Source organism: Carettochelys insculpta, chromosome 13 (assembly GCF_033958435.1).
Source record: "Carettochelys insculpta isolate YL-2023 chromosome 13, ASM3395843v1, whole genome shotgun sequence".
Classification (NCBI taxonomy): domain Eukaryota; kingdom Metazoa; phylum Chordata; order Testudines; family Carettochelyidae; genus Carettochelys; species Carettochelys insculpta.
In genome coordinates, this window is record NC_134149.1 from 23,510,360 (window position 1) to 23,537,807 (window position 27,448).

At 45.2% G+C, this 27,448-nt stretch overlaps 1 protein-coding gene across 2 annotated transcripts in view; it reads right to left on the reverse strand.

Annotated features, from left to right (window-relative positions):
* The window catches only part of LAS1L (LAS1 like ribosome biogenesis factor), a 59,141-nt gene continuing 31,693 nt past the window's right edge, over window positions 1-27,448 (reverse strand). The window contains exons 8-13 of one of the 2 annotated variants that reach the window (XM_075007707.1): window positions 22,721-22,806; window positions 21,470-21,685; window positions 20,006-20,144; window positions 18,992-19,362; window positions 14,955-15,102; window positions 1-1,015 (exon numbers count right to left, since the gene is read on the reverse strand). In XM_075007707.1, the coding sequence (XP_074863808.1) occupies window positions 925-1,015; window positions 14,955-15,102; window positions 18,992-19,362; window positions 20,006-20,144; window positions 21,470-21,685; window positions 22,721-22,806 (1,051 nt within the window). In that variant the 3' untranslated portion in view covers window positions 1-924. The remainder of the gene's footprint in view (window positions 1,016-14,954; window positions 15,103-18,991; window positions 19,363-20,005; window positions 20,145-21,469; window positions 21,686-22,720; window positions 22,807-27,448) is intronic. The other variant, XM_075007709.1, reaches the window with a different exon arrangement.

The window sequence follows — 27,448 nt, forward strand, 5'->3', positions numbered from 1 at the left end:
TATTACTTATCTGATAATCTTTATACATGCGTGAAGCAGAAATCTTAATTAAAGTTGGGTCATTGATCGAAGCCCTCATTATAGCCTGGAGGTAGCTGGGGGTCTCAGAACTGTTCCAGAATCTTGTCCCAAGACAGTAACCTTGAGTCCACAGTATAATTCTAACATTTTTATGAAAATTGACTTTCTCTTTCAGCAAAGTACAGTGTAAGTCTACCACATAGGCAACATCTGAGTGAAGAGGGACAGATGCTTAAGACCCCATCTTTCCTGAGCCAGTCATATATACATGACTAAATCATGAGAGGAACTAGACCATGTGCTTCACTGACAAAAGCACTCAGCAGCGATCTATTGGAAATCAAGTACAGTAAACCTTCTATTTAACAGACTTCAGAAATAATGGATGCTGTCGGCTAGCCTCCCCCGCCACCACAAGTAAATGCCGCTGGGGCTGGAGGAGCCTCTGCAGTGGCCAGGGCCACCGCAGCAAGGTGTCTCTAGTCCTGCCAGTTCGGATTTAATGGACTTTTGGCATTAATGGAAACGCCTTCCCCCCCATTAGTCTGTTAAATTGAGGATTTATTGTGTATGTTTCAAGAACTGAACACAAATGGGAAGCCAAGCTCCAGAAAGAGTTCACTTTAACTGTGGGGTGTTTTATTAAATACAAAGTTTAAAAAAAAAACCATGAAGGATTCCGTTGTATGTTAACACTAAATGTATATTTCATATAGCTCAATTTCAAAGACCTAAAATTAACTTTTGTTAAACAGACTAGAAAAATTACTGGACAGATTACCTCAAGCACCAATCAAGTTATAGAAGTCATGTGTACTTATTTCCCCCAGGGACCTCTAGCATGACGAACTATTTTAATATCACCATGCTATTGCTTTGTGCCACTTGTCTAAAACGAGGTGCTTAGAAGAGCTGAAGGCCACTTTTTAGTCTGTGGAGATCATTCTGGGTCCACAATAATCCTTCCATACCAGTGCCATGCAATTCTGGAGAGCTGCAGAAAGAGAGAAAAAGCAATTTAAAAGTCCCAGTGATTTGTGTAAGAGCTAAAGTAATAAAAACTCACCCTGGGCAGCATTTTTAACTGCCAGTAACAGCAGGCAAAAAAGGTGCTTGTGATGTGTGTGTGCCGCTTGGCACCACACTTGGGGCTCAGTTTCTAACTGCAGTTGCTGGAATGTCCCCTGTCAATATTCAGGATCAACTATGAAGCTGCTTTTCCCTGCCACAGGTTAATATAACAGCTGCTAATGTGATATATGCAAATAGTGCAGAATTACCTGTGCAATTACATTTCAGCTGACTCAGGAACATGCATCACCAGGCAACATGCTACCTGAGACCTGCCTGTGTTAGAAGATACATGATATGCATCATACAAGCAGGTACAAGTCTGACAGCCATGCTATATCAGCAGTTTTCTGTTACTGGAGTCCTTGCTAAGGCTGTGACCACCCTGCTTTCAGCAAGGAGGAGGACATCCGTTAGCTGGATGCTAGATCAGTATGATGAGAAGGGTGGGTCTGAAACAATGGTGAAGCCCTGGGAGTGAGAAGATGTAGATGCCACTCCTGGCTCAGCTAATGGCACCCACTGCTAACATCATAGGAGAATCTATTGTGCTTAGCCTACCATAGTCCCTACCCATAAGTGGGGCACTTCTGCACTACCACTGTACAAATAACAGAGAAAGGAGTCTACTTAGTTTAGTTTAAGGGAATTAATTGTTTAGGGCAGGATCAGCAGCTTTTCCCAGGCACAGTGCCAAAACTTGACCTTTGACCTCTACGTAGATCGGAGTGGTGGTGATACTTTTTAAAGTCACTAATAGTCCTACTTACAACAGCTTCATTCATAAACAACAGTAAAGCTCTGCATCCTAATTTAAGGTGGGTTTGGTATCATGGGCTGGTCTTTTGTTAATCCACAGGCAGCATGGCTTTGAACAAGCTCCTGGCTGCATGGGAGCTCACAGGTTGATGAAAATTGGCTCACATACCACTCTTGGCACCCATGCTGGGGGTTGCTGACCCCTGGTTTAGGGCAATGCCTGCAGTACACAGTCAGTTCCAAACATACAAGGTGGCTCTCTCTCTCTCTCTTGTCTATACAAAGAAACATCTCCACTGCACAAATTGCTCTCTATGGGGACCTTTTGAACAATGTGCCCTAGGGAGAAGGATGGGAGAGTGTTCCCTGGGGAGGAAAGCCATGCTGCTTCCATTAACATCGCAGACAAGTGGGGCTCAAATGTATCAAGACAAGACCACCTTTTTATAAGCCCGTCTGACAGCTTTTAGTCATTTGTTAGGGGCTGAGAATATGTGAATCACAGTTAAATTTAACAGTTAAGTGTCTACTGTTCACCAGAACCCTGCACCCGCTGGAGCTGTGGAGGGCAGCAGGCAGTCTGTGCTGTCAATTGAAGTTTTTCTTCTCTTCACGCTCATGGACAGATCAAATTTCAGGTACTACCCCCTGCCCTCCACAGGTTAAGTACATCCTTTCCTGACCCACTATTTGCTGTAACCCCTGGGTTTGGATGCAGACTGTGGTGTCTCTTACCTGCTGACTCATCACTCAAGGGCACTGAAATCCGGCCATTAATCAAGACTATGAAAAATGAATCCGATTTCAAAAGTGTCCAAAACACCTTCTGATGTGATCTCCAAGGCTGTGCTGTGCCAGCAGCTCTAACCCCCTCTCCCCACCCCTTAAAGGGGTCTCTCCTGGATAGCTTAGCGCCAGCACAGCTATTCCTTCACCTGGCTGGAGAAAGGAGTGAGGAGTGTAGCAGAGAAGGGAGCACCAAAGGGTTCTGCCCGCCTCTGTACAAAGGGATTCAAGACTCAGAAGTAGGACTCCCTGTAATTTTTTCCATCCAAGGGTAGAATCTCTTACGTGCACCAAGGCCTGTGTGGATATGCACATGCTGCTGGCTATGGGCACTCTGCTAATCCACTAGCCCAGCACCTGAATTTCTCTTGGGCAACCACCCCAGTGCTCAGCATACAGGAAACCCATCCCAGCAGCACCATTCCTAAAAAAGCAATAGCCAAAGACATCCACTGCAGTGGAAGGTGCATCAAACTCTCCTTGGGGGACCTACAGTAATTCCTAATTTCGCCCCCACACTCCCACAAGGTCTGAGCTAGGACATAGCATCTGCTCCCTCCTCTGTTACACTCCTCCCTGCTTTCTCCAGCCAGGTGAAGGAATAGCTAGGACATAGCAACTGGTCATTTGCCTCCTCCTACCCAAAACTGTGGATTTAGTGCCCAGTAGCAAATCTGTTAGTTAAAAAACAGGAGGGAGCTCATTTGCCCCAGGATCAGGCAGGTTCCTGTGCTGCTGCTGCTCTACATTTAAAAGGATGAGTGAGCCAGCACATAGCCTGGCTCAGCAACTGTTCCTGCTCCTCATCTCTGCATCTGAAAGGCTGAGCTGGCACACAGGCTGCTTTAGCTGCTGTCCCCCTTCCCTGTCACTTTGCAAAGAACATTTAAATGCAGAGTAGTGGGAGAGGGGGAAGAGCCTGATCCCTGGGGTGGGCACACAAGCTGAGCCCCCGGCCTGTGTGCCAGCTCAGCCTTTTAAATGCAGAGCAGCTGAGGGGAGGGGTGGTTAATGGACTAACCAACAGGAATTCTAGTCGTTACTGAGTTACCAGATAATTCACTAAGATCCCAAACGTGCATTTACAGCACTCACCTGATCTGAGGGTCACAGCCTGTTTCTGTCACAAGGTTGTTCCAATAGGAGACCCACACTTTGTACTCACTTATGTAGCTGAAAGATCAGGCCTAACAAAACCATTCCTAGAAGTGTCCTTTCTCCCTTGTCAGAGCACCTAGGTGCATGCAAAAGTCCCCCACCCCACACCCTCTGGGCCTAACTCAACCATTGCAAGGCTGGCTGCTTATGATGAAAAGCCAACCTCAGTCAGTGCTGTGGTGCTGTCCATGATCTGACCTCACCCCAGTGACCACCTCCAGAAGCCAAATAACAGCAATGCAGCTAGTTCTGCAGTGCGACATTTCTGGCAGCCACAAGCACCTGGACTAACTGAGGAGCAGAAGATGTGGGTGCCAAAAACACTTTTCAGTTTCTTACATCACAGCTGGGCTGGTGCTCAGGGTGGAAAGTGCTGAGCTAGACTGTACAGCTGTGGAAATGGGTCTGGGGAGACTGGTGTGATTTCAGCAGGTTGCTTAAATATTCTAGTCCAGTGAAGCAGGTCTTTACCCATGAAAGCTTATGCTCCAAAATATTTTTTAGTCTAGAACTGCCACAGGACTATTGTTGTTTTTAAAGATACAGACTAACTTGGCTACCCCTGTGATACTAGTCCCTTTTGGGTCCAAAGATGGCCTACTTTTTCAGCACCTATGAATGTATTATATAGATGGCAACAGAATGCCTAATTTGCTCCCTCCTACAGAAGGCAAGCTACACCATCGTGTCCTAACCAGCTCACCCTCCCTCCTAAAATCTGCTGCCTCTTCTTGGGAAAAATACACACCAGGCTTTAAGTTATTGTCCTTGCCCTTCAGGGTCCTACCACCTCTTTGCCCTTACCTTCATCAACAATGCCAGGCTTGAGTCCCAGTTTGTCCTCCTCTCCCACTCCTGACTGTGCCTAACATACAATAGGAAGAAACAGCCTTCTGCTATGCCAGGTCCTGTAACCACCATCTTCTCATTTAAATGCTTCTTAAAGACTCAACTCAATTCTTTTGCAATGCTTATCAGGAGTTTGTATAAAAATTCCAACTTCATCTAGCCTATGGGATTCCTGGGGCCCAGACTTCTGTAGCTATCTTTCCAGGCTGAGACAGCCTTGCGCATCTTGTACAGTGCATAGCACATAAATAGTATTAAGACCCTGCAACCCTCAATGTTATTTACCTCTTTTGCACTGCCCTAAAATTGCCTGCAAATACACTGAGCATAAAAACCAAAATTATGTATGACATAGCACTAAGAAAAAAAAAACAGGCTTTCTGGAAGCCTTTCCCAGTAGCAACAAATATTAGACTATGGCAAAGTCTCACAAGGGCTATCAGACACCTCTTCATTGCTGCCATTTTAAACGGTAGCACCAAAGAATTCTCATTGAAGAATGTCTCCCAACAACTCACAATCGCTATAAGCAAATAGCTGATGTATTTCCTTCAACATCAAATATTGTTCCATTGGTGGTATATGTTAATAAAGTGTCCAGTAAACTACGCTGCAGAAGACTCTGGAGACAAATAGCTGCACGGAGTGGAAGGTGGGCTTCCCTGGGTCTAGTAAGTCTTTCTAATCTTTGACTTTCAGACTATAGATAGACCAGCGTAGCTGCTGTGCAGTGTTAGGATGCTGCCACGTTCCACTCCACAGCTGGCTACACTTCAGCAGTAGGCAAGATCATCCCTGTAGATACACCGTTTACAAATTGCTTTGGGTGCCACTCTGATACATGGCACTCAAGACGCATGAGGAAGAGATTCATAGATTATAAAAAAAGGAAAGGACCATTGTGATCTAGCCCAGTGTATCAGAATACACTCCCAAGTGTATTGGAAAAATACACCAGTTGTATATATTTTGTTACTAAAACCAGACACTACTACTTTTTCATTGCTATGATGTTTGGTTAAATTACTTCATTTTGGTTTTGGTGTCATCCCCCGCCCCCAAGGGGAGTTCCACAGAAAAAATATTATTGTTTGGTGTTTCGTGGTCTCAGGAAGTTCAAGAAATGCTGATCTAGCCTGACTCCAGATTATATAATGCAGGCAGCCCAAAAAGGGCATGGGATGTGTATGGGCTACTTTCTGCTGTGTTGTAACGGCAAGGAGCTGTAGCTGTTCGGTGATTTCTTCAGGAAGGCAGCTGCATCCTATACGTCACTTTCCCTCTTCCTCTTTCACTTGCAAGAGAAGTTGGGGGGAGCAGATAGCTGAAGATCAAAGTGGTAAATAACCCTCATTGCCAACCACAAGACATTAAAAAGCCTGAGTCACCAAGAAACTATATTTTCCAAGGCATCATTGGTTCTATGTAGTTGGTTTTACTTATGGCTGGTTCTGGGAACGCTATCAGTTAAAGCCTCTTGCGCCCCTGCTCCCCAAAAGCACAAGTTTTCCCCAGCAGTGGGACTCTATCTCCAGGAACAGTTACTGCTCTCTTCAGGGCGGCTGTAGTCTTTCACACCCTCAGACTAACAGACCAGCATCCCTCCTCCTGCCTCAAGTCTCATCAAAATACTTATCCACACCAACAACACTGCCACAAATTCACACTTACTGGTGAACTGAGGCCTGTATTCTGCTATCACCTATTGCATTCACTTCTTCCATGGTCTCACAACACCATGTTACTGAGCACTGACAAACTATACAAGAGACCAAGAAACAAACCCCCCACATCCCCCTCCCCAGAATTACACACAAAGTGAATGAATTCTGAAGGGTTTCTGAGTTTATGTTCAGAAACATACACACCCCTCTCTCTCTCTCTCAACAAAGAAATGTGGACAAAGGTGTAGTGTGCTGCAGAAAGAAAGCTAGCAGAGAGTTTGAAACTACAGTGAAAAGAGCTAAAAATGGGTCAGATAGCCAGATTGTCATCTGTGGCTCTCCAGAGGATTCTGTGGGCTTTCACTCAAGCCTTCCTTGCATGACTGTCTGAGGGAACTGAAGGGGGGGGGGTGTGGGGGTGTAAAGAGAATCTACCTTCACAGTATGCAGCCTGTAAAGTCAGTTTAGGTTTCATCCTCCAGGGTCAAGCAAATATGCATAGCCATTTTTCCATTAAATTTTCCCACCAAAAATACAACATTCTTCCTCTCTGCTGATCAGTCAATTACCCTTCAAGCAGGATAAGAACTGTGGATGAGTGTTCAGTGGCGGTATTGCACTGGAAAAGTTACAATATGTTTAGCAGAAACGTCTGACAAATGAGTCTCCAACCAAATTATTTCTACTCTGCTTTTCTGTTCTGTTGTGACATCACCTGCTCACTAGTTGGCATGGTAATAAGTCAATCAAGTGTTTTACCCATACACGTCCCCATGCTACAAGAATCTTTTTCTTTTTAGTCTCTGCCCTGTTTTGTGTGTCAAGCAAACTTTACCCCTTGCTTCAGCATACGGAAACCATAGCAGGTTGTCCAAAGTCAGTCATCTCTGATGAGACAAAAAAAGAATTTCTTCTAATTTGTTTGGGGTGAAATCACACAAGTGCCAAGTAGGGAAATGGAGTGACTGACTTGTGAAGGCCTTTACAGACTCATAAAACACTAGAACTAGAAGAGCCCTCAAGAGGTCTTTGAGTCCAGTGCCCTGCCCTGCCCTCACACCAGGACAAAGCCCCATCTATGTCCTCTTAGATGTTTATGGTCAGAAATACAGACTGCTGTGATCCACAGTTGAATGTCACATTGCAAAGGACACTTTATAAGGAACGTTTCCCTGGGAGTTTAGAAATCCATTTCTGTACAAAATTACCTATGTACAATCTTTGTCTTTACAGTTTTAAAAGTGCAATAGCTCTAATAAGATGGGGGCTTTTTATCCATCTGTCTGCCTTCTGCAGTGTGTAAAGAGTCATTTGGGACCAACTGTAAGCCTGATTTTATAAATATTCTCTTAACAGCGCATAAAACAACTACAAGGTCAGTTACAAGGGGATAGCTTTTAAATATCAACATGTAACATTATGTTAAAATATGGGCAAAAGTCTCCCAAAGGATTTGCCAGGTACCTCATGTTGCTACTACGTTTTAGAGTCACAACTTTTACTCACTCCTCATTCTCATTTAGGAAACATTTTTGAAGGTCCTTGATTTTGGTTTTAAAAAAATCTCCCATATATTTGTGAGTCGGTCTGTCTGCCTGTCCATCAAGAATGCCTCCTCAATGGCAAGAACTAGGACCATCAAATTTGGTATACAGCTTCTGCCTTGTGTAACAAAGCAAAGTCGGGTTTGGGTGTGCCGGAATAATGGGATGTGTGTGTGGACTGCAACTGTTGCTTATCAAATGGAAAGGGAGAAGTATGACAGCAGAGACAGTTACATCAACATCGGACTACAGTGGGGCAGCAAGTACAGGGGACAGTTATGCCCCCAGAATGACCACAGGCTGCCAGCAAGCATTCCAGCCCCAGGGAGCAGCTGACAGACTACCAGCATGGTCATCCACCTCCTCAGCCTGCCCTGAGGAGAAGACAGCCACCCCCCGCTGCCCTGACTCCTGCACAGGCTCCCCTGCATGCCTCCTTACTCCCAACCCCACCTCTTGTTGCCTCCACCCCCTGCGGCCCACTGCCCTGGGTCCCTCCTCATTCCCCTAGCCTGAACCCCCCACATGTCCAGGCCCCTGCCCTGACACCTGCACACACACCCCCCTGCATATCCACAGACCCCCACCCCGAAGGACCCAAGCAATGCCTAGGAATTCTAGTAAATAATAAAAGTTCTTTGCAATATATGGTGTCCTTCAAACAACACTTTTAAAGCACATTAGACACAGTAAGTCTTGCAGCACAAGTACAAGTGCCAGTAGTGGTGTGTTGCATTTAAAAGCTGTTTCAAATAATAGAAGAAGGTGGGGGTATCACTCTAGAAGTTCTGCAGTTTGCAGCAAAACTGACAGATTTTACTGAGTGTTGCTAGAAGTAATATCAGTATTCACCTGCTGGTTCCTTTTGTTGTACAATTGCAATAGGTTGAACTACCTCATGGTAGTTAATACAGCAAATGAATTTCACAAAAGCAAGTAAGAAATGTGGAGGAGTGATTAGGTGGAGTACTACTAAGCAAATACAATTCTCAAAATAGCAGCTGAGCAAGACCATGTGTTCCCTAGTGTCAAGTACAGCATCTAAAGCCATTTCTGGTCACAGATTTTAAATGCAAAGGGTTTTTTCCCTTAGCAGCCATGGGATGGTGTCTGTAACCCACACAGGTAAATGTGGGCTTGAAAGGCCATTTAATCCACTTGGCTACACCTGGAAAGTGGGCCAGGCCAGTTAAAGATGCTGCCCAGCTGGGTATAAAGAAAGGAAGTGTAGTGCAGAACTATGCTGGAGGGAAAGAACCAAGAAATCTGTGTTTGTGCTCTTGATGGCAAAGACAGGTGGTGAAGTAGATGACTTCTACAGAGCAAGGAAGAAGGCTGGGAAAGGAAGGCAGCTGAAGACACAGGACTGAGGCAAGTTCTTATGATTGATCCTGATAGCAGGGTGAGAACCCAGACTTGTAGAGAGAAGCCTTGATGGTGTTTCTCATTATGAAAAGCCTGGAAAGAACTGGGGGGGAAGCTATAGTAGAAGCAATCCAGGGAGGCAGAAACTGAGTGTTTGGCCAAGCTGGACAACTCACCCAAAGGTTCTTTAGACTGGTACCCAGCATAGAGATCAGCTCTCAGTTCCCCTACCAGCTGCTAAGACAGTGCTGTCAAGCTCCTGAGATGAGCATAATGATAATTCAGTGTCTTGAGTGGTGCTGTGATGACCATAGTGCCCAGAGTGAGAGGCCTGGCATGAGGTTTTGGAACTTCTTGTTGTACTTTATTGCTAGAAGAAATGGGATTAGACTCGACCTGGCTGCAGGACTGAGTCTTGAGAGGGCCTGGACTGCTGCAGGGCTAGACTGACTGTCAACAGGGCTTCTAGAGCTGAGCTCTACTGCAGCTTGCCCAGTCATGAGAGAACACATCGATGGCATGATGGAAGTCCTATAAGCAAGTGGGAGGAATGCTGCCCCTTCCCTGAGAACCTGCCCTGATGTTGCTCACTCTTCTCCACAACCTCCTTGCATGCACACTCTGTTGCTCACCCTTATAGACAGTTAAAAATACATTTAAAGGTGATGTGATCCTGGACACCTGCTCCTGCTTTTCTGGTGCCCCTGAAATCTACCCTGAAGCTGAATTTGGCAAGTACGAAACATTCTACAGGCAGTGTGTGAAAGCTGTCAGGAGCAGAGTGAGAGTAACCAGAATGTGGTTAACTCCAGTGCTGCTCAGACCTCAGTTGTGGCAATAATGGAGTGACTCCCACAGCTTGCTAAGGGCATGGACTAGAGGGTGGCAGATATTCCTTTTTTCCCTGCTCTCCTACCTCCGTATAATAGAGGTGAGAATTGCTGCCCCTTCTTTTCCCTTCTGACAGCTTTGCAGAATGAGTGCACAGCTGCTGGCTCTCACTATCCCTTAACATTATGAGGTGTAGGAGTGACTGGGAAAGGGGGGAGGAAAAAGAAGAGCTCAAAGAATGGAGGGGAATTCCAACTCCTCTCCAGCAGATGACAGGAACTGTAATGAGCCTGTGAGGCGAGGAGTGGACATATGAGGGGAGCAGAGATTCAACACCCCCATCCCCTGACACACCCTCTGCAGTAGCTGAGTGCTGGCAGGAGTGGAATGACACTCCCCGTTCACTTAGCACGCAGGAGCACTGAACCATGGGCGGGGAAGCTCTGGCTCACAGGCTAAATCTAGCCTATGGTCTGCCTGAACCGGATTTGCATGGCTGGGGGATCCCTAACCCCCACCCCACTGTGGGGAGCCTGCCCCATCACTCCAGCCCAACAGCCAGGGGGAAAGTCCTGAGCTTGCAGGCCTGACCCAAGCAAGCTGGACCCAGCCCACAAGCTCTGCCTGGCAAGGGGAGGAAGCAGTTCTGCTCCCACTCCCACTGGGAGAAGGGCAGTGTAGGGAAGCAGTAGCCTGGAGGCTTTTCCTCTGCTACTCCCATGGGCTGCAGCCAATGGCAGCAGTAATGGGTGGCAGCCACATGTGGCCCCCCCCTGCTTCCCCCAGAGGAGCTGCACAAGTAAGTGCTCCAACCCCACCCCCAACCTGCTCCTACACCCCAACCCCAGCAGCTTCCTCCTATACACACTTCATTTTCATCCCCAATCCAGTGCTGAGGGGCCTCCAAAATCTAGCCCTCCCCTGCACACCCCACCCCCCCCAAAATGTTCATATGGCCTGGGACAAGCCCTGAACCTCAGTCCTTCCTGCCCCCTGGAGCGTGAGGGGAGTGCGCTGTCTCAGTCAGGGGGTTTGGTCTTTGCTTCTCACTTTTGTGTGGCCCATGACTAATTTTTCCCCCCTGGATCAGTGGCCCTGACCAAAAAAGGTCCCCCAAGGCTGCTCTAGACACAGCCAACAGGAAGCAAAGGGCAATAAGAAATTTCTACAGAGCTCTCAGTCTCATGCTTGTTCTGTCTCACACCTTCCCCTGGTACCAGGCTGAACTGGGTCACTCCTCTCTTCTGCAAGTCTCTTCAATCAGCCTCCAGCTCACTGCTTTAGTCCATTGACTAGCAGGTGTTTGGTAACTGTTTCTTTGAAACCCCATTTACAAATATGTACTAAACTAGCTGGAGTGTGGTTAAGATATCAGGGAAAGGGATGATCAGAAGACTTCCTGATTAAATCAGACTATTAGCTCACACACACACAGTGCCAATCACCATGTGTTGGTTGTGTTGTTCTATCCAATTTCGTGAGTCATCTGCTGACCGGGTTGTCAGTGGCATGAGGCATGCAATCGGTATAGTGTGGCACAGCCCAGAACTGGAGTTCAAGTGATCTGCCAGCCTCAGCCTCCCAAGGAGCAGGGTTACAGGCATACACCACCAGGCCTAGATACACGGCTGCTTAATAACTTGACAAAAGTCTCATCAAGTGAGATACTCCCTGGAATCAGCTTTCAATATCCAAGCCCCCTACTATTCTCATGGACTTCGCTGGCCTGTGATCTCAGACATATCTTGATCAAGCCCATAAGATCATCAACATTACTCAATGCCGCTAACAAAGGATATCAGTGTGAGCAGCAGAAGCAGGGATCATACACTTACAGATAACTACTGGCAAGCTTTAATAAATACAAGTTACAGACCTTTTAACTTCCTAATCAATGGTCTGAGGCGTTTGTCCATGGGAATTCCTACACTCACACAGCAAATGGCAGTGTCCCAGCAAGTGGGACTGTAGGGTAACTTACTCCCTACGCTTAAGAAAAGATGTATCGTCAGTTCTGGGAAACTGGTGGGACTACAATATGCCCATTATAGCTACCAGGGTTGAGTCAAAGGGCATATTCTTCAGATGGCACCTAGAATAACAAGTTTCAATCAAACCTGAGTAATGAATCACACCATCTTCCCCTGCATTTTACTGCAGCCTCCATGAGTGGGAGTCAAGGACTCCATCAATGCCATACAGCAAAAACCAACAGGCTGTCCACAGGGCCCTGCAGTTGGGACCTGGAAAGGGAGGTGGCAGGGGTCAGTGTGTGAACCGCAGCACGCACCATAATGCTGTACTCTAACTTCTCCCATGGAGGTTGTGGAACATGTTAACAATCTTGTGAACCAAGTACCTTTTAGTTCATGCCTGCAGCATCTAGATGGGGGAACTACACTTCAGCCCTTTGGCACACCACTGCCATTCATGCCCCTGTGGTCGAAACTGTGTGGCCCTGTAAACAAGTCTTACCTCTACTGCTGGGAAATGAGTGACCATTTAAAGAATAATCAACTCGTCTCCTATAGGAGCATTTACTGTCCAAGTGACAAAACTACAGTTCTACCCACAGCTCCCCATTCCCATTTAGTCTCTCATCAGTCTAAAGGCTAGCTGGATGTTTATATTCTTCAAGGTTAAAGCACTATCAATTTTGGGATCTAGAGATGTAATTAATAGCAGATCTCTAAATTCCAAGATTTGCTCTGCAACAGAATTCCTTCCAGGACACACGTTGAGATGGTTAGAGTTCAGGCCTTGGGAAACAAGGAGCACGCTACTGGCCTGAGAGGTTAGGTGATATGGAAAAGATCTCCCTTTAATTCCCCAACACACCGATGTCTAATTTTACGCTGACCAATCAAGCAGCAACACAGTCGTTGGGGCTAAGAGAAAATATACTAGTGTGACTCCTTTAAACTGACAATCGGCGTTTACTGTGACAAAGACAAGATAGGTGAAATAATATCTTTTATTGAACCAACTTCTGTTGGGGAGAGCGAGACTTTCAGGCTTACACAGAACTCTTCAAGTCTCTATTACTGAGGCAGATTGATCTGCTAGTGGGAGAAACTGAGGAGGTTCTATGAGAAAATGGAGTTGTCACTCTTCAAGGGCTAACCTGATACAACTCCCAGAAGCGTTCAAAGGCAACTCACAAAAGTCACCTAACACTACAGGAATAACAAATGAGCATGAATCATTTCTTGGCAACTCTAATTGCCATAACTACTACTGTTACAGCAAATGGGAAAATTCCTTGACTTGTATGCAGAAAACCACAGGACACACCATCCGCTTGGTCTCCTTACTGAAAGCTTCTCTTTGCCTGAGGTAATGAGAACTTTGTTTGTTTCACAGCCTGAGAATCTGAACTGTGAGCTCCAACACAGCCAAGAGAGAGTTGGGAATTCAACCCATACCTTTCATTTCACTCTGCGAACAGCCAGTGACTTCACTGATGGGGGGAAAAGGAAAAACCTACCACTGATTTTTATGGACAGAGAAATGGGCGGAACCCCTGGGGGGGAGGGATGGGACTACAAGGAGCTGGCTGCTTTATCAGGACAGTACTGAAGCTGCAGAGCTAATTGTCACATGCACCTCTCCACAGACAACTGCACTTAACTGTCCAAGTTAAAACAACAATCATGAGCTGCAAAGAGATGACAAACAGATTCTCAGACATGAAAAAAAGATGCTTTTAAATGGGTGGCAATCACAAAAATTTCGATCATTCCTGGCAGGAGAAGATACAGAGGACAAAAGATTCCTGTAGAAGATTCCTCTAGCCTGACACAGACTGCCACTGCTTTCTAATGGGGCTTAGTGAGATGCTGAGGGTATGCACATCACTCCCATGCAACACGAACTTTTGTGCCATTATACACAGCTCTGATTTTTCTGAAGGGTTATAGAAGTGCACACAAGGTCTCACAAGGGAACAAAGCATGGTGAGAACCACCATCGGGATGCCTGACTCACTTGTGGTTAACCAGAGACTGGATAGCTGGAAATGCACTACTTTGACAATGAACTCATTCAGTAAAAATTCCCATAAAGAACATGAAGTGAGACAAGTTTCTGTTTACTCACACCAGTTTCCAGGCACATTCATCTTTCTCATTACTTAAAAGAAGTGCCCTATATTATGCAACTGCCCATTTCCTGTTCTCCTGGTGATGATTCTGATTTATCTTTCAATCTGGAGTACCTCAAAGTCCTTTGACAAACACTTGTGTATTAAGTCTCAACACTGATCCCATGCCAGGTAAGTGAATATGGGAAACCAGGTGCATACTGAAGTTAAACGACCTGCCTATCATCTGGCAGTGAGTATGTGCTAGGAACACAACCTAGGTCTCCTGGCTTCCATGTCAGTGTTTCTGCCACAAGACCATGCCTCTGCCTATGAAAGGCGCCTTGACCATGTCCCATCTTAGAGCTGCTATTCTGGATACCTGAAAGATCTGGGCAGGCAGATGTGAGAGTGAGCACTGAGACAGCACACTTGAAAACACTGACATCGCTGTATGAATTTGCCAGTGGTTACAATGAGTACACAGTTTGGATTACCACGCTGCCTTGTTAATTTATCTTGTCAAGGTAAAGAGCTCTATGCCCTAGCCTCTTTCCTGTGAGATTCAACCCCTCATGTGGCTCAAAACACTTTCTCTTCTCCAAGTAACATGCTCCAGCCCCTTCCTGCAGACTCACTAAGCTAGAAGTCAGCAAAGTGCTGAGAGAGAGAGAGAGAGAGAGAGAACAATTAAACATATCTCAAACTGCCACAGCTATTAACAGGAACAGCTGGCTCCTACTCTTCTTGTGGCTGTGCAGGGCTCAGCATGAACCGATACTTGTTGCCACAGTGACAGAAACCACCCCCCACATCACTACTCACTTCAGACTGGGGGAGTTCCTTCCATCATCTCTCATCACTGGCTGATTGAGCATAGACATCATAGAATAGCTATCCACCATCAGGCTATCAGGGTCATCTGTCTGACCTGGAAGTTTCCCAAGAGGAAAGTGTTTCCACTGCACTCCATCTGGGTGGGGAAACAACATTCATGGTATTAAAACAAGAAGTCTGCACTTTAAAAATCAACACCAGAAAAGTATATGGGCTGTTTGTGCATATTTAATATCCAGTAAGAATTCTGGATCATACATTTGGGGAATAACCCCTCCAAATCTTGGCTCTGACTTCTGCTGCTTCTCCAAAGGAAAATCATGGCATCATGCGAAACGGTACAATTTAGCACCCAAATTTCAAAGGCTCCCCAAAATGCAGCTTGTCCAAACATTTTAGAATAGCCTGAGTTATTAAACGCCATTGGTCCTTTCAGCCTTACAATCATTCTTGTCAGCCAGACTGACCTCCTGTGTAACATAGGCAACAGAACTTCCCCAAAACAATTCCTAGAGCAGACATTGTAGAAGAATATCCAGTCTTGATTTTAAAAGCTGCCACAGATGGAGAATGCACCACAATCCTTGGAAAACTGCACCACCAGTTAATTACCTCACTGTTAAGGTGTAAAATTATTTCCAGTCTTTGTCCTGCTTATGTCTGGATTGTTATTTTTCTCCACTAGGCTGAAGATCACATTATGAAATATTTGTTCCCCATGTAGTTGATCCTGATCAAGTAATCATTTAGCTTTTCTTTGTTCAAAGTTTGAGTTCCTTGAGTCACAATAAGTTTATCTAATCTTTTTATTGTGCTGGTCTGAACTCTCTCCAATTTATCAGCATCAACCAACTGTGGACATCAGAACTGGACAAAACATTCCAGAAGTGGTTTGCACCAGTGCCAAAAGCACAGGAAAAATATCCTCTCTGCTCCTATTTGAGACTTCCATTGATGCACCTGAAGATCACACTGGCCCTTTCAGCATCACACTGGGGCTGAGTCTACACTAGCAAGCCTTTCAGAAAAGCCAGGCCTCTTTCAAAACAAAAACAAAACAAAACAAAAAAAACCACCCTCACGGTGCATCTACACACACAGTGCACTCTTTCAATCTGAAATTGAAAGAACCAGGACCTTTTTCCAGCAGCCCTCTTCTCCTCCCAGGTGAGGAAGAGTATCTTTTTCCGAAAGATTCTTTTGGAAAAACCATGTGTAGATGCTCCTCCGGCCGCTCTTTCGAAAGAGCGGTCCTCATGGCACCGGATTTTTCAGTCCCTTGCCTGTTGTATCAAAAGAGCAGGGGCTGTGCACAGGGGCTCACTAGCGAAAGAGTGACTCAATCTTTTGATCCACTTCTTGTGTGTGGACACAATCTTTTGAAAAGTTTTTTTTGGAAGATCTCTTTCAGAAGGATCGCTTTAGCATAGATGCAGCCTGAGAGCTTGCATGCAGTTGATTCCCCAATTAGTCTTTCAGAGTCACGTTCTCAGCAATTTCTTGAATTTAAAAAAAAAACAAAAAAAAAAAAAACCTTTAAAGTGACTTGTGGCTCTTTAACAGATTCATGTATACTGATTCCACATTATGCTATGGGGAAAACACCTGTTTTGGTTCCCCAAAAAGCACATCATGCAGTGCCTGGGAAGAGTCATTTACACGCATGTAAGGCAGGCTCCTATTCTAGAGAACAGAAACCTTCATGTTTGTCACCAGCGAATTTCTCCTTCTGTGTCTACCTGCAGTGACCTCTTTAACAGTATCCCCATTCATAAAGACAAGAGCAGCAGAAGGAAAAAAATATATCTTTAACCAAAGGGGAGCTGGTTGACTAGAATGAAATCTCTTGAGTTGAGGATTCAAATTTTTTGAGACCACTTTCACACTGAACTGAGGTCTCTTTAAAATCCCATCTTCAAGTGCTGGCAAAATACAGTAGTGACTGAAAACAGGAACTTGCCTTAGAAAATGGAAGGCAAACAATATAAAAGCTGCAGAAATCCTGAATGACCTGTGAAGAATCTCAGGCACCTCACTACAGAGGGGAGAGAGGATCTGTAGAAGAGGGAACACAGTAATAGCTTGGAAACTGCACACACTCTTATCAACAGCTAGGTTCTTATAACAAGGATGGGCACAGTTACATCTTCTGCCCTCCCCTTCCTGCTCTCCTCTCCAGTTTTGGACAGCCTGCAGACTGCACATGCTCACAGGGACTGCCGGCCACCTTAGACAGCAGTAACAAGGCTGGCTATTTGTACATCCTATTCAAAGTTAGGCGCACAATCCCCAATCCAATCTTCTCCTAAACTTCAAAAGCCAAGTCAAAGAGAAGTGTGTTGCGTGTCACTGTTTGGAAACCCAGGCTTCTCAAACTTCTTTGCTTTTCTGACAAAAGGGATGACAGCTAATTTGGAGGTGGGAAAATAGGAACCTGATCAATCTAAAAGAATAAGCGTATTTCATGTTCCAAGTAAGAACATTAGCTCAAAGGAAAAAGGGTGTAGGATGATGCAGGAAGAGAGTATAACAGAGCAACGCAACTTGTATCAAGCTACTGGAAACAGAATCAATCTAACATGACTCTGGTAGCAGAGCCTTGTATGCAAACCAACCACAGCACTTTAAATGTTCGCTATTCCTGCCAACCATAAAATGTTTATTTGTAACTCCTGCTTACCATGGATAAGTTGCTCATTTCACTGTTACCTTATTCTCCCACTCACCTGAACATTCAGGTCCAGTGAACCAACATCAATTTGATTAAAGGTAGTTGCTTAGACAAAAAATAATGTACTTCTGGAGATAGTATCTGAATTGCCTTTTGCCCTGTTGCCTGTATTTCCTTTCACACAGCTCCATACCTGAAATGCCTTCCCTCGTACAACTCGCCAGTTTTTCCTCCATATCCTAACCCCACCAAAATATTCAACAAGTCCTGCTTCTTCCTTGAACCCTGTAAACCTTAAAGTCCTCCCCAGTTCCTCAAAAATAAGTGTCCAGAAGTGGTCTTGGAAATAACAAGGTACTAGCTAACCTGCCCGAAACACAATAGTTTTATCTTCTCAGGGATGTAAAACTGGTTTCATTCTAGATGGGTTTAGTGTTCAAGTACTGCGTAGTGTGAGTGGCTTGTGGTATACAGAAGGTCAAATCAGATGATCTTGTGTGGTCCCTCTTCAGGTCTCTAATACACTACTTGATCTCAGAACTGTCTCATTTCATCCATTCACGTAATGGCTGCATGTATTGAGAGCTTCCTGGAGCATGCTACTTATCAGGGAAGCACACTGCACATCACTAAAAGTATTACTTGTGTATTTCCAATGAGCTCTTTCTGATTAAGAGGAAGTTTTCAGCACGTACAGATTGAACGTCTCTCGTCCGGCACCTTCGGGACCTGACCAATATTGGATGAGAGAATTTGCCAGATGACGGCTGGACAGTATTTTCTAGCACATTAACAACACCTCCACTGCTTACTGGGCTCTTAGAAGATATTTAGGCATAAATTACAGCTGAATAACAGCACAGAACACTGAGAGCGAGGACTGGTGGCTGTAAACAAACTATAGGACCATGGGAAACTTGGCCAAACCCATGATAAGCGGTCATCTGGCTTACTAAAATCATGCTGGATTACGGAGTTTGCCAGACAAGAGTTCCAGATTAGAGAGGTTGAACCTGTATTATCCAACTCCATAAAATGTCCCTCCTCCACCAATGAGGTACACTGGAATTTTAACCACAGAGGATGAAATACAATATGAAAGTTAACAAAGCATTAACTTTGTGTACCTGTAAAGAGTAACTGCAGTGGGGACCCCGTGACATGAGGGGAAGATACCTGTAAGAGGTAGACTGGGAAAAAAACAGTTCACAGGGATTTAGCTTTAACACAGATTTGAAGTAAGCTTCAGTCTTAAGCAGGCTATGAGGTTAGAAGGGCGACTGTGCATTTCAATTGCATTAAGCAGTGACAAAGGCACCCAGGGCACCAGAGTATGTCTTAAAATCACCTTTACCTGCACTGATCTGCCAGACAGACCCATGCAGCGCTGCCCTTTTCTCAGCAATAACCATCATGTTATCAGCATGAAGTTCCTGCAAAGGCGTTGGCTCAGCTTCCATCGTTTCTTCCTCCCCTTTGTTGTCTTCATCACAAACATCTACCGCTACCTTTTCTTGCCTTTCCAACCTTTGGTCTTGTCCTTTGGCCTGACCATCCTGTCTGGCCTTCCATTGTAAGCTCTCGATGGTGTAAATTGGCTGCCCGCTGCTGTCTGAAGAGCCTGGACTAGAGAGAGGGCCTCCTTCTTGGGTGTAGATGGAGGAGAGGTAGAGAAGGTTCTCCCGAGCCTTTGAAGGTAAAGGAGGCTCCATGTCTGACAGAATTCTAAAAAGACATGGAAGGAACCAAAGCATCACGGGCAAGAAGAGACTCCAAGAGAGGGGCTTTTGGAACCCAGCAGCCTCTTAAATAAGAGTTTCTCTAAACCAGCTCTTGCATGTCACTGGGACAGTGCACATGACAGAAATAGTAATCTCCCCAAGCTGAGTGGGCTCAGAGGCTACTCTCCCCACCTGTTTTCTTAAATAGTCTGATGTTTTCCTGAAAATGTGTGGTTGCGGGGGGGGGGGGGGGGGGGAATAAAGATTACAGCCCTGATAAGCTTTCACTACATTGTTAATGTCAACAAATCTCATTGTGATTCTTTGCCCATACTGCTTTCCCAGTACCCTGAGTGTGGATTTTTTCAGTCACCAATTTCTAGCTTCTCTACTTCTGCTCTCAATTAGTTTTTTTTCCAAAGTGAGACCAGAAAAGTTCTGCTGCTTTCTCTTTGGTAGCACCAGTGGAGAGAGAGCAGAAACAATATAGGCTTAGTATACACCAAATGGTTTCCACAAGGGTCGCAGCAGGTCAGTGAAAGGGTCCAGCCATAACTGAACATTTTTCAATGGCTCTGACCAGGCTGCAATAGATCTGTTTTTCCTGTACCCTCTTTCCTTTCCCAAAAAGATGGGATCACACTTACAGCTGTAGTATATGTGGGGTTGCCCAACAGGGAGCTTCCAGACATTCATCAATGAGCTTTATCCATTGCAAGGAAACTCTATGGAGAAACAGCTTGCTTTTATTTATCTGACTCTGAGAAGGCCGTCCCATTTTCCTCCCTATAAAAAAAGATACAGAAGACGAGCCTCACAACTAGAAACAACTCATTCCATTGATTCTGTCAGGGGTGAAGGTCCTATATAAATGAGTTTCACAGGTTACAATTCCAATCAACTGTAGAATGTAGCTGTCTCTGGAGTGAAACGTAATATACCATGACTGGGCAGCCTCAGCAACTCTAAAAATGTTTTTTACATCCTGTCCTTATGCAAGAGCACATATGCGTAAATAGGAAGAACAAAATGAGAATAGCCATAGCAGGGCCCAGAGCTCCTTTTAATTCTTCCCCATCCATGTGCTGAATGAGTTTTGTTATACACCAATATGGAGTTAATGTGTGACATACCACCTCCCTATTGGTTCACATAACCAAATTCACGTGGCGGTGCAGAGGCCAAGGGCGTTGGAGTTGGGACAGGGGGTACGTTCGATTAGGGTAGAGGGTTGGGGGACAAAGACGGGAGAGCTCCAGCTGTGCGTGTAGGGTCTCAAGTGCAGGATGCCCTGGGGCTATAATGGGAACAGAGGATGACCAACCAGCTCTCTCTCCCCACAGCAGCAGTTGGCCTCCTCGCAAGGGCAGGTTTGGGCTGAGTTATGGTGTCTGTCAATAGCTGCAGCAAGTCTGGACCTGAGCTGAGTCAGGAGAGAAAGGAGAGGTGTCTCTAGCTCATCCACTGTAGGTCTGGACTGAGCTGAGGGAGGGCTCCCTTTTCCCCAGACATGGCAGATCTAGGATGGGGCTGGATTGGGACCAGGGGGAAGGATGCCTGTCTCCCAGCCACAGCAGGCCATGCAACTTAAAAGGACCTTAGGCAGGAGTTGGTCTCCGCATCAAGTGTACTCTTTGGGATGCTGCAAACGCAGCACTGAATGACCTAGTGGTCTGAGCACGGCACTGGAAGCCTCAGACTCCTAAGAACTGTTTATGATAAGAAGTCTAACTGGCAACAGTATTAACACAAACCACTGGTTTAGGTTTTATGTATTAAGCAGCATGTTAACAGTGCAGTGCTCTCACCACCATGCAGGAGCACTGGTCTCTTACAAGACAAATTGCCATCTTTCAAGTCTTGATAAAACCCATAATGAAGTTTTGAAAGCCATTTTTCTATATATTACAATGAATTGAAGGGTACTCAAAGTGCCAGTTAAAAAGCATGAACACTCAGAACTTGAAAGTAAATTAACATGACCAGTATAATCAGAACCCTGAACTTCTGACTTGAAAGAAACAGCATCTTCCCCCTTCCTTACACTGGACTAGAAGACTATTTTAAAGCCAGGTTCATATAGGATATAAAGGAATTTAAGATTCACTCACTAGCTTTAGCTTTGGTATTGGCAGTCAGAATCCCAGTGATCCAGTTGATCAGGTACTGAGGCCGGAGTTCTGAAGATTCAGAACTTTGCTTCAGGTCAGCAAACATTTTCTCTAGCAGGGTCTGTGTAAAATCTTGGGAATGGAGGCCCTTGAGCATAGGCTGCCAGAAGCAGTAAAATGTCTGTGGTATTTTGAAATCCAGCAATTCTTTATTGTCTATTGGGGGGGGAAAAAGCCCACCACAGTTAAATGGCAAAAGTATTTTGAACATAGTATCTGGTTCAGTCATATCACGAAAGTGAGTAACGTATACTGTATTCACTGGGCCCTGAATTCCTGGCCTCCCACTCTGAACCAGAGTTATAATCAGCAAAGACAGGAAAAACAATGAATGGATAATTAGACAATTAATACAATGTTTCAGTGAATGCACAAAATATGAAGCTTAATCAAAATCAGGCTGTAAGCTTCAGGAAAATCTATCGGTTGTACTAATGCTTTGCCATCATAAACTCAACTCCCACATAATTTAGAGCTAATCCATCTAAAAATGTATTGCAAAACCGGATGAGTATAGACTAGAGCAATATAGTATTGAGCAGCTCCGAATAGCTCTACTACTGTAATATAATTATTGAAACTGGAAACCTCTTACGAGGGGATTTTCAATGATCCCAAGGGAGTTAGACATGAGATTTCAAATGAAAATAGCATTTGGCTGCCCAATATTTGAGAGGCAGACATAACAATGGCTCCTTTAAAATGCCAGTTGCAAGAGTCACTCCCAACCAGTGAACAACAACATGGAAGCAAGTCGCAGCTAACGTGGTTATATGAGGGTAAGAAAAAAATTCCCTGGCGGTCTCCATGAAACCCCTACCTTTTGAGGATATAGCAAGGGGAGGCATATGGTCCCAATCAGATTTGGGCAGTAGCCTCTGCTGGCAGTTACTTTACTACAGCATTGATACGGAAGGTCTGCACTCATGCATGCAGGAGAAGGTACAGAATTAGAATGCAGACATGAAAATACAAGGACATCAGAAAAGACGGGATAGGATTTACAAAAACTAATAATAGACAAGTGGCAGGAGAGGAGGCTTTGATGTAAGTACACAGGATGTTTTAAGACACATTTAACTAATGCAAACTTAGACTTTCATCAAAATGAGAAAACATATGATGCCTACCTCACTATCCTAGCTCTGTGTGCTTATTTAGGAGATTTTGCACAAAGTCTGAGCCACTGACCTTCACATTTGATGTTTAGAGTGGCCAGTTGTTCCATGGTCGGGATGAGAGAGCCATCGTCTAGGAGAGCTTCAGCTACCACCTCCCTAGAGCAAAGAGAAATCCCCATTAAGTCCACCCGTATCTGGCATTTCCAAAGCACCTCTTGTCCTCAGTAGCAGGGTGGCCTCCCCATGTCTGGGGGCTCAGCCAGGCTGGTGACCCCCTAAAGAAACAAATTAAAAATGGTGGTAATTGAGTTCTTTCAAGCCCCAAACCAGCTTCACAGTGGGATTTAAAACACCCACTGAAACTGGGGGGCTGAAACACAATTATCCAAACCAGCACATGGCCAGGATGTTATGGTTTACATTTGTACTCTGGCAGGGGGGAACAATCCCTATGCACTAAAATGTCAAATGCAGTGCAGAGGATTCAGCTCTGATTTTCATGAAAATTATTCTTCTCTGTAATGCATGGTGGAAGTCTAACAACCACAGAGGGGGGATGGGGAACCACTGGTGGAGGGAAGAGGCTCTGCATGCTGCCATTCTAGGGGAACAGCAGCATAGGAAATCACAGCCAATGTGAGAAGTAGGAGGCTGTATCTGCAAGTGTAGGGGGGTATGGAGCTCCCTGTGCCTCCCCAGGTGTTGTGCCAGGCTGGCGCCCAAAGCCCCTGGCCCCTTCCACACTCCTCCTCCCACCCACAACCTGAACTCCTACCCTCCTTCTGCATTCCCCTCCCATCCAGACCAGCACCCTCAGCCCACCCCAGACCCTAAGGGGAACCCACAAAATCTACTAGCCTCAGGCCCTCAGAAAAGTTAATCTGGCCCTGAGAGGAAACACTGAGCCTTGGCATCACCCTCCCCAAAGCTGGTAGGCAAGGGGAAACTAGGCACTCTGAGTTGCAAGAGTGAGAGGATATTTTTTTTTCCTGCTTATCAGTTGGAGGCCACATCCATGAGGTGGGGTGGGGGAGGGAGAAGGGTTCCTTCTCATTTGTGTGGGCCCCCAACCCTAAAAAAGTTCCCTACCCCTGCTCCATAAGGATCACAATCAGTCAGGTCTGTTAAATCCCATCTGAAAGATGCCATCTGCCCATCACCCCATTAAAGACATTACTTCAAATGTCAAAAGAAGGGCATCCTCTACTGAACTGCCCAAAGCCATTTTCTGCAGTATCTGGGACGTACTTTAAGGTCTCTCATCCAAATGGCAGTTATGGTTTAGCATGGCAGAGCTGAAGCTGCAACCCAAGGTGGCGTGTAATTGCTAGAACAAGGGACTGGTTAAACTGAAGAGCAAGGTGGAGGAAACTCATTTAAACTGTTTCAGAGAGACTGAGCTGGAGGTTGGCAGTGAAAAGCAGCAGTAGGTCCAAGTATAAATTCTTAAATCCACTCATAATTTGAATAGGGGCTTCTGCAAAGTCCAGGGTTTGTGTGTACCAAAGGATAGCATTAAAATAACAGCATAAAAATCAATTTAACTATTTTAAAGTGCAGAATGGTCAAGTAAAAGGAAATAGAATCACTGCTATTTTCTTTGGGTTTACAGAGGTAAAACCAAAGTTAAACATGACAGGTTCTGTTACAGGATGTCCGAAGCTCTTAACTTCTGCGGGGGATGAGAGGGGAATCCCCAAAGCCAAATCTGAAAATCCAGACAAATTTAACAGATCTGACCTCCAGATTTTAGAGACAGGAGCCCAATTCAAAGACCTTTGGGTGCAAGTAAAACATACACAAACACTACACTGAACTGCAGAAACCAGGCGATTGAGCAAGACTCCAGCTACTACAAAGGCCAGCAGTAGACTGCTTCTTGCCTTAGAGAATACATTCCGGTATAGCTCCCTCTCCTTTTTGGAATCAGTTCTAGGATAATTACTATATTCCTAGATACAATGACTGTTTCAGGCCACTTCCATGGAGATACAGCCTCAGCCTGGCAATTATGCAAACAGGGATGACAACCACCACTGACTCAGGGAGATGACTGGGTCAACCCCTTGAGGCATCAGGAGAGTCTTTATATTGGAAACTAATTCTGTTTTTAAATCCTGTGGGACACCTGTCAGGTTTCCATCACTGTATACATGTGATTTCTATGGAGAGAATCATAGCAATGAACTGCATCTAGTGTCATGCAGAAGTGCTAAATGATCTTTCCTCAGATTACATGGACTACTAAAAGAGGCCAGTTGACCCTTTTAGCCTTGTATCTCCAAAAGCAGTGAAGTCGGAAATTTGTTGTTTTTTAGTCTCTTTCCCTTCCCAGCAGTTTGTTTTCCAATCAACATGAGACGAGTCCAGTCACCCAAAGGACACTACATATATCTATCTTATTGCTCATTGCCGACCTTACCACTTTCAGTTGTTCAATGCCATCAACTTCATGCCAAGCCTTCCCTTCTTCCCGACATGATCCTTTCTCCCTCCCTGATGGATCTCAATCTGAAGGAATGGCAAGGAACAAACTTCAGGTAGGAAGAGAGTCCTGCTCTGGGGGCAGACTGGGATTCTCTCCACAAGTCCCAGTATCACTTGCATCAGGTAGCAAGGTAGCTACCTTCTTCCCAGCATGATGGCCAGAGAAGCACGCACAGCTGTGGGGGTAGGGGGAGAAAAATCTAAAAGAAATTTGCCATCTAAGGACTTTCAACGTACATTTGAAACCCCATACTAAAAGGAGTTACAGTCATCCAAAGCACCCCCACTCTCCCACATCTCATTTCACCACAGGTCAGCAAGACTTAGCTTCTCATGATGCATCTCCATTCCAATTCCTCACTACCTCAAGTCTCTGCCAGTGCCCAGGCTGACACTTCTGTGGGCCCAGGTCAGGCCAGCCACTTCAGAAGGGGTGCAGAACATCCCAAGAAAGGGGCCCTTCTAGAGCACACCTCTAGTAGTGCTCTCACAGTGAAGCTAACCAAGCGGAACCACACCTGCTCATCCTGAGGCAGAATCTCATAGGGAGAAGGAGCATCTCAGACACACAGGTCTTAGGCCACTTGGGGCTTCATTGGCTAAACACACCCCTTTAAATTCCACCCATTTGCCAATACCCAGCCTCAGCAGATCTTGCTGCACAGGCCTAGTGTGCTCATGACAAGAAACTGTACTGGTCAAGCAGCCTACCAACATTCTGCACTAGCTGCAGCTTTCTATTGCATTTATGATGCAAATACAGTGCATTGCCATATTCAGTTCAGAGATGAAAAGACATGACTCATAGTGCAAGGTCCCTATGCAGGAGAGAACACAGCAACCTCACCCAAGGCTACTATTTGTTCATCTAGAAACAGCTGGGAGTCAAATCAGACCCCAAGCCATGGACTTTGGTCACCAATGTTGATTGTATAAGCTCAGAATGGTTGAGAGAACCTTATTCAATTCCACTGTTTCCTTTCCCCCAAGTGAGCCACAGCCAGCTTGCTCTCATCCACAGTCCAATCTTACCCATATGCCAGGAAATGCATTTGGCTGCACTTTTCACATCAGATGAGACTGCAATTTAAACCTGAGCATCACCAGCACACTGAAAATGTTTCAGCTTTGAATGCCTCACTAATTCTTCCCTTATAGGCACTGAATACGAGGGGTGACACAGTAGATTCTTCCAATAACCAACCCAAGTGTATCTCTGGAGCAAAACATAGCAGTTGCCTGTTCCTACCTTCTGGCCACCTGAGAATTAACACATTTTCCAAGTATTAATTAAGTAAATGACAGAAATTCTTCTAAATAAATAGCTGCAAAAATTCACAGAACACTGTTCACATACTTCCATATTCCCAAGAAAGTGGGCTGTGCTTGTCCTTTACGAACTAGTCTCTTTGAGGGCTTTCTGGAGGTGCTCTCTCCGTATAACCTGTGGCATTAAGCAGACTTCCCTGGACTGACAGAGTATTTCAAGCACTGATAGAAACATGCACAACACAGAGCACTTCCAGTTGGCTCCCTGGGGCCTCTGTATGGTTAAGAAAGATGTACTTGTCCTACCAACAGTATGCGCATCATAAAGCACTCCCCCAATTCTTACTGCTACTTTGGCATCTAAATACCATTCTCTACTCTCTGGTGTCAAAAGGCAAAGGGCAAATTCATAGCAGAACTTTGAACTGGGAGCCAGAAGCTGTAGGGGGCAACGGTTTCATCTTTAGCCTTAATTCTTCAGTGGCTTATTGATCATTCACTTGAAGCTTACAGATAGGCTCATACTCATAACAGGAGAGATCTGCTGGCATTACCCAGTAGGAACATGTGCTATGCTGCAGCGCTGGTGTTGCTATATAAAGGACAATCGAAACAAGAATGTGACAGGGTCTTATTTTCATTTTTAATATAGTAATGTACTACTGCTAATAAAAAAGGCAATAGAAACAGGTAGGATTCTTTTATGGGAGATGCTTTTAATCATTCTTGACTCTCCAAGAAAGCCTGAGGGAGTAAAAAAAATGTCACTCCAGTCAGCATCATTTCCAGCTGCTAGAAATAGGTAGCGCCACCCCTCAACTATAAATATAACAGCCCATGCTGTTTTTTGTAAGTCTGTAGCGCTGTGCTTGGAAGTAAAGATAGGAGAGGAAGTGTGGTCTAATGAACCCAACATGGGACTAGAAGGTAGAAGATCCTCAGTCCCACTCCTGACTGTGCTGCTCTGGCTTAATCACACAGCCTCCATCAAGCAACTTCACTTCTTTGCACCTCATTTGCCCCATCCATAAGAAGGGTAGTT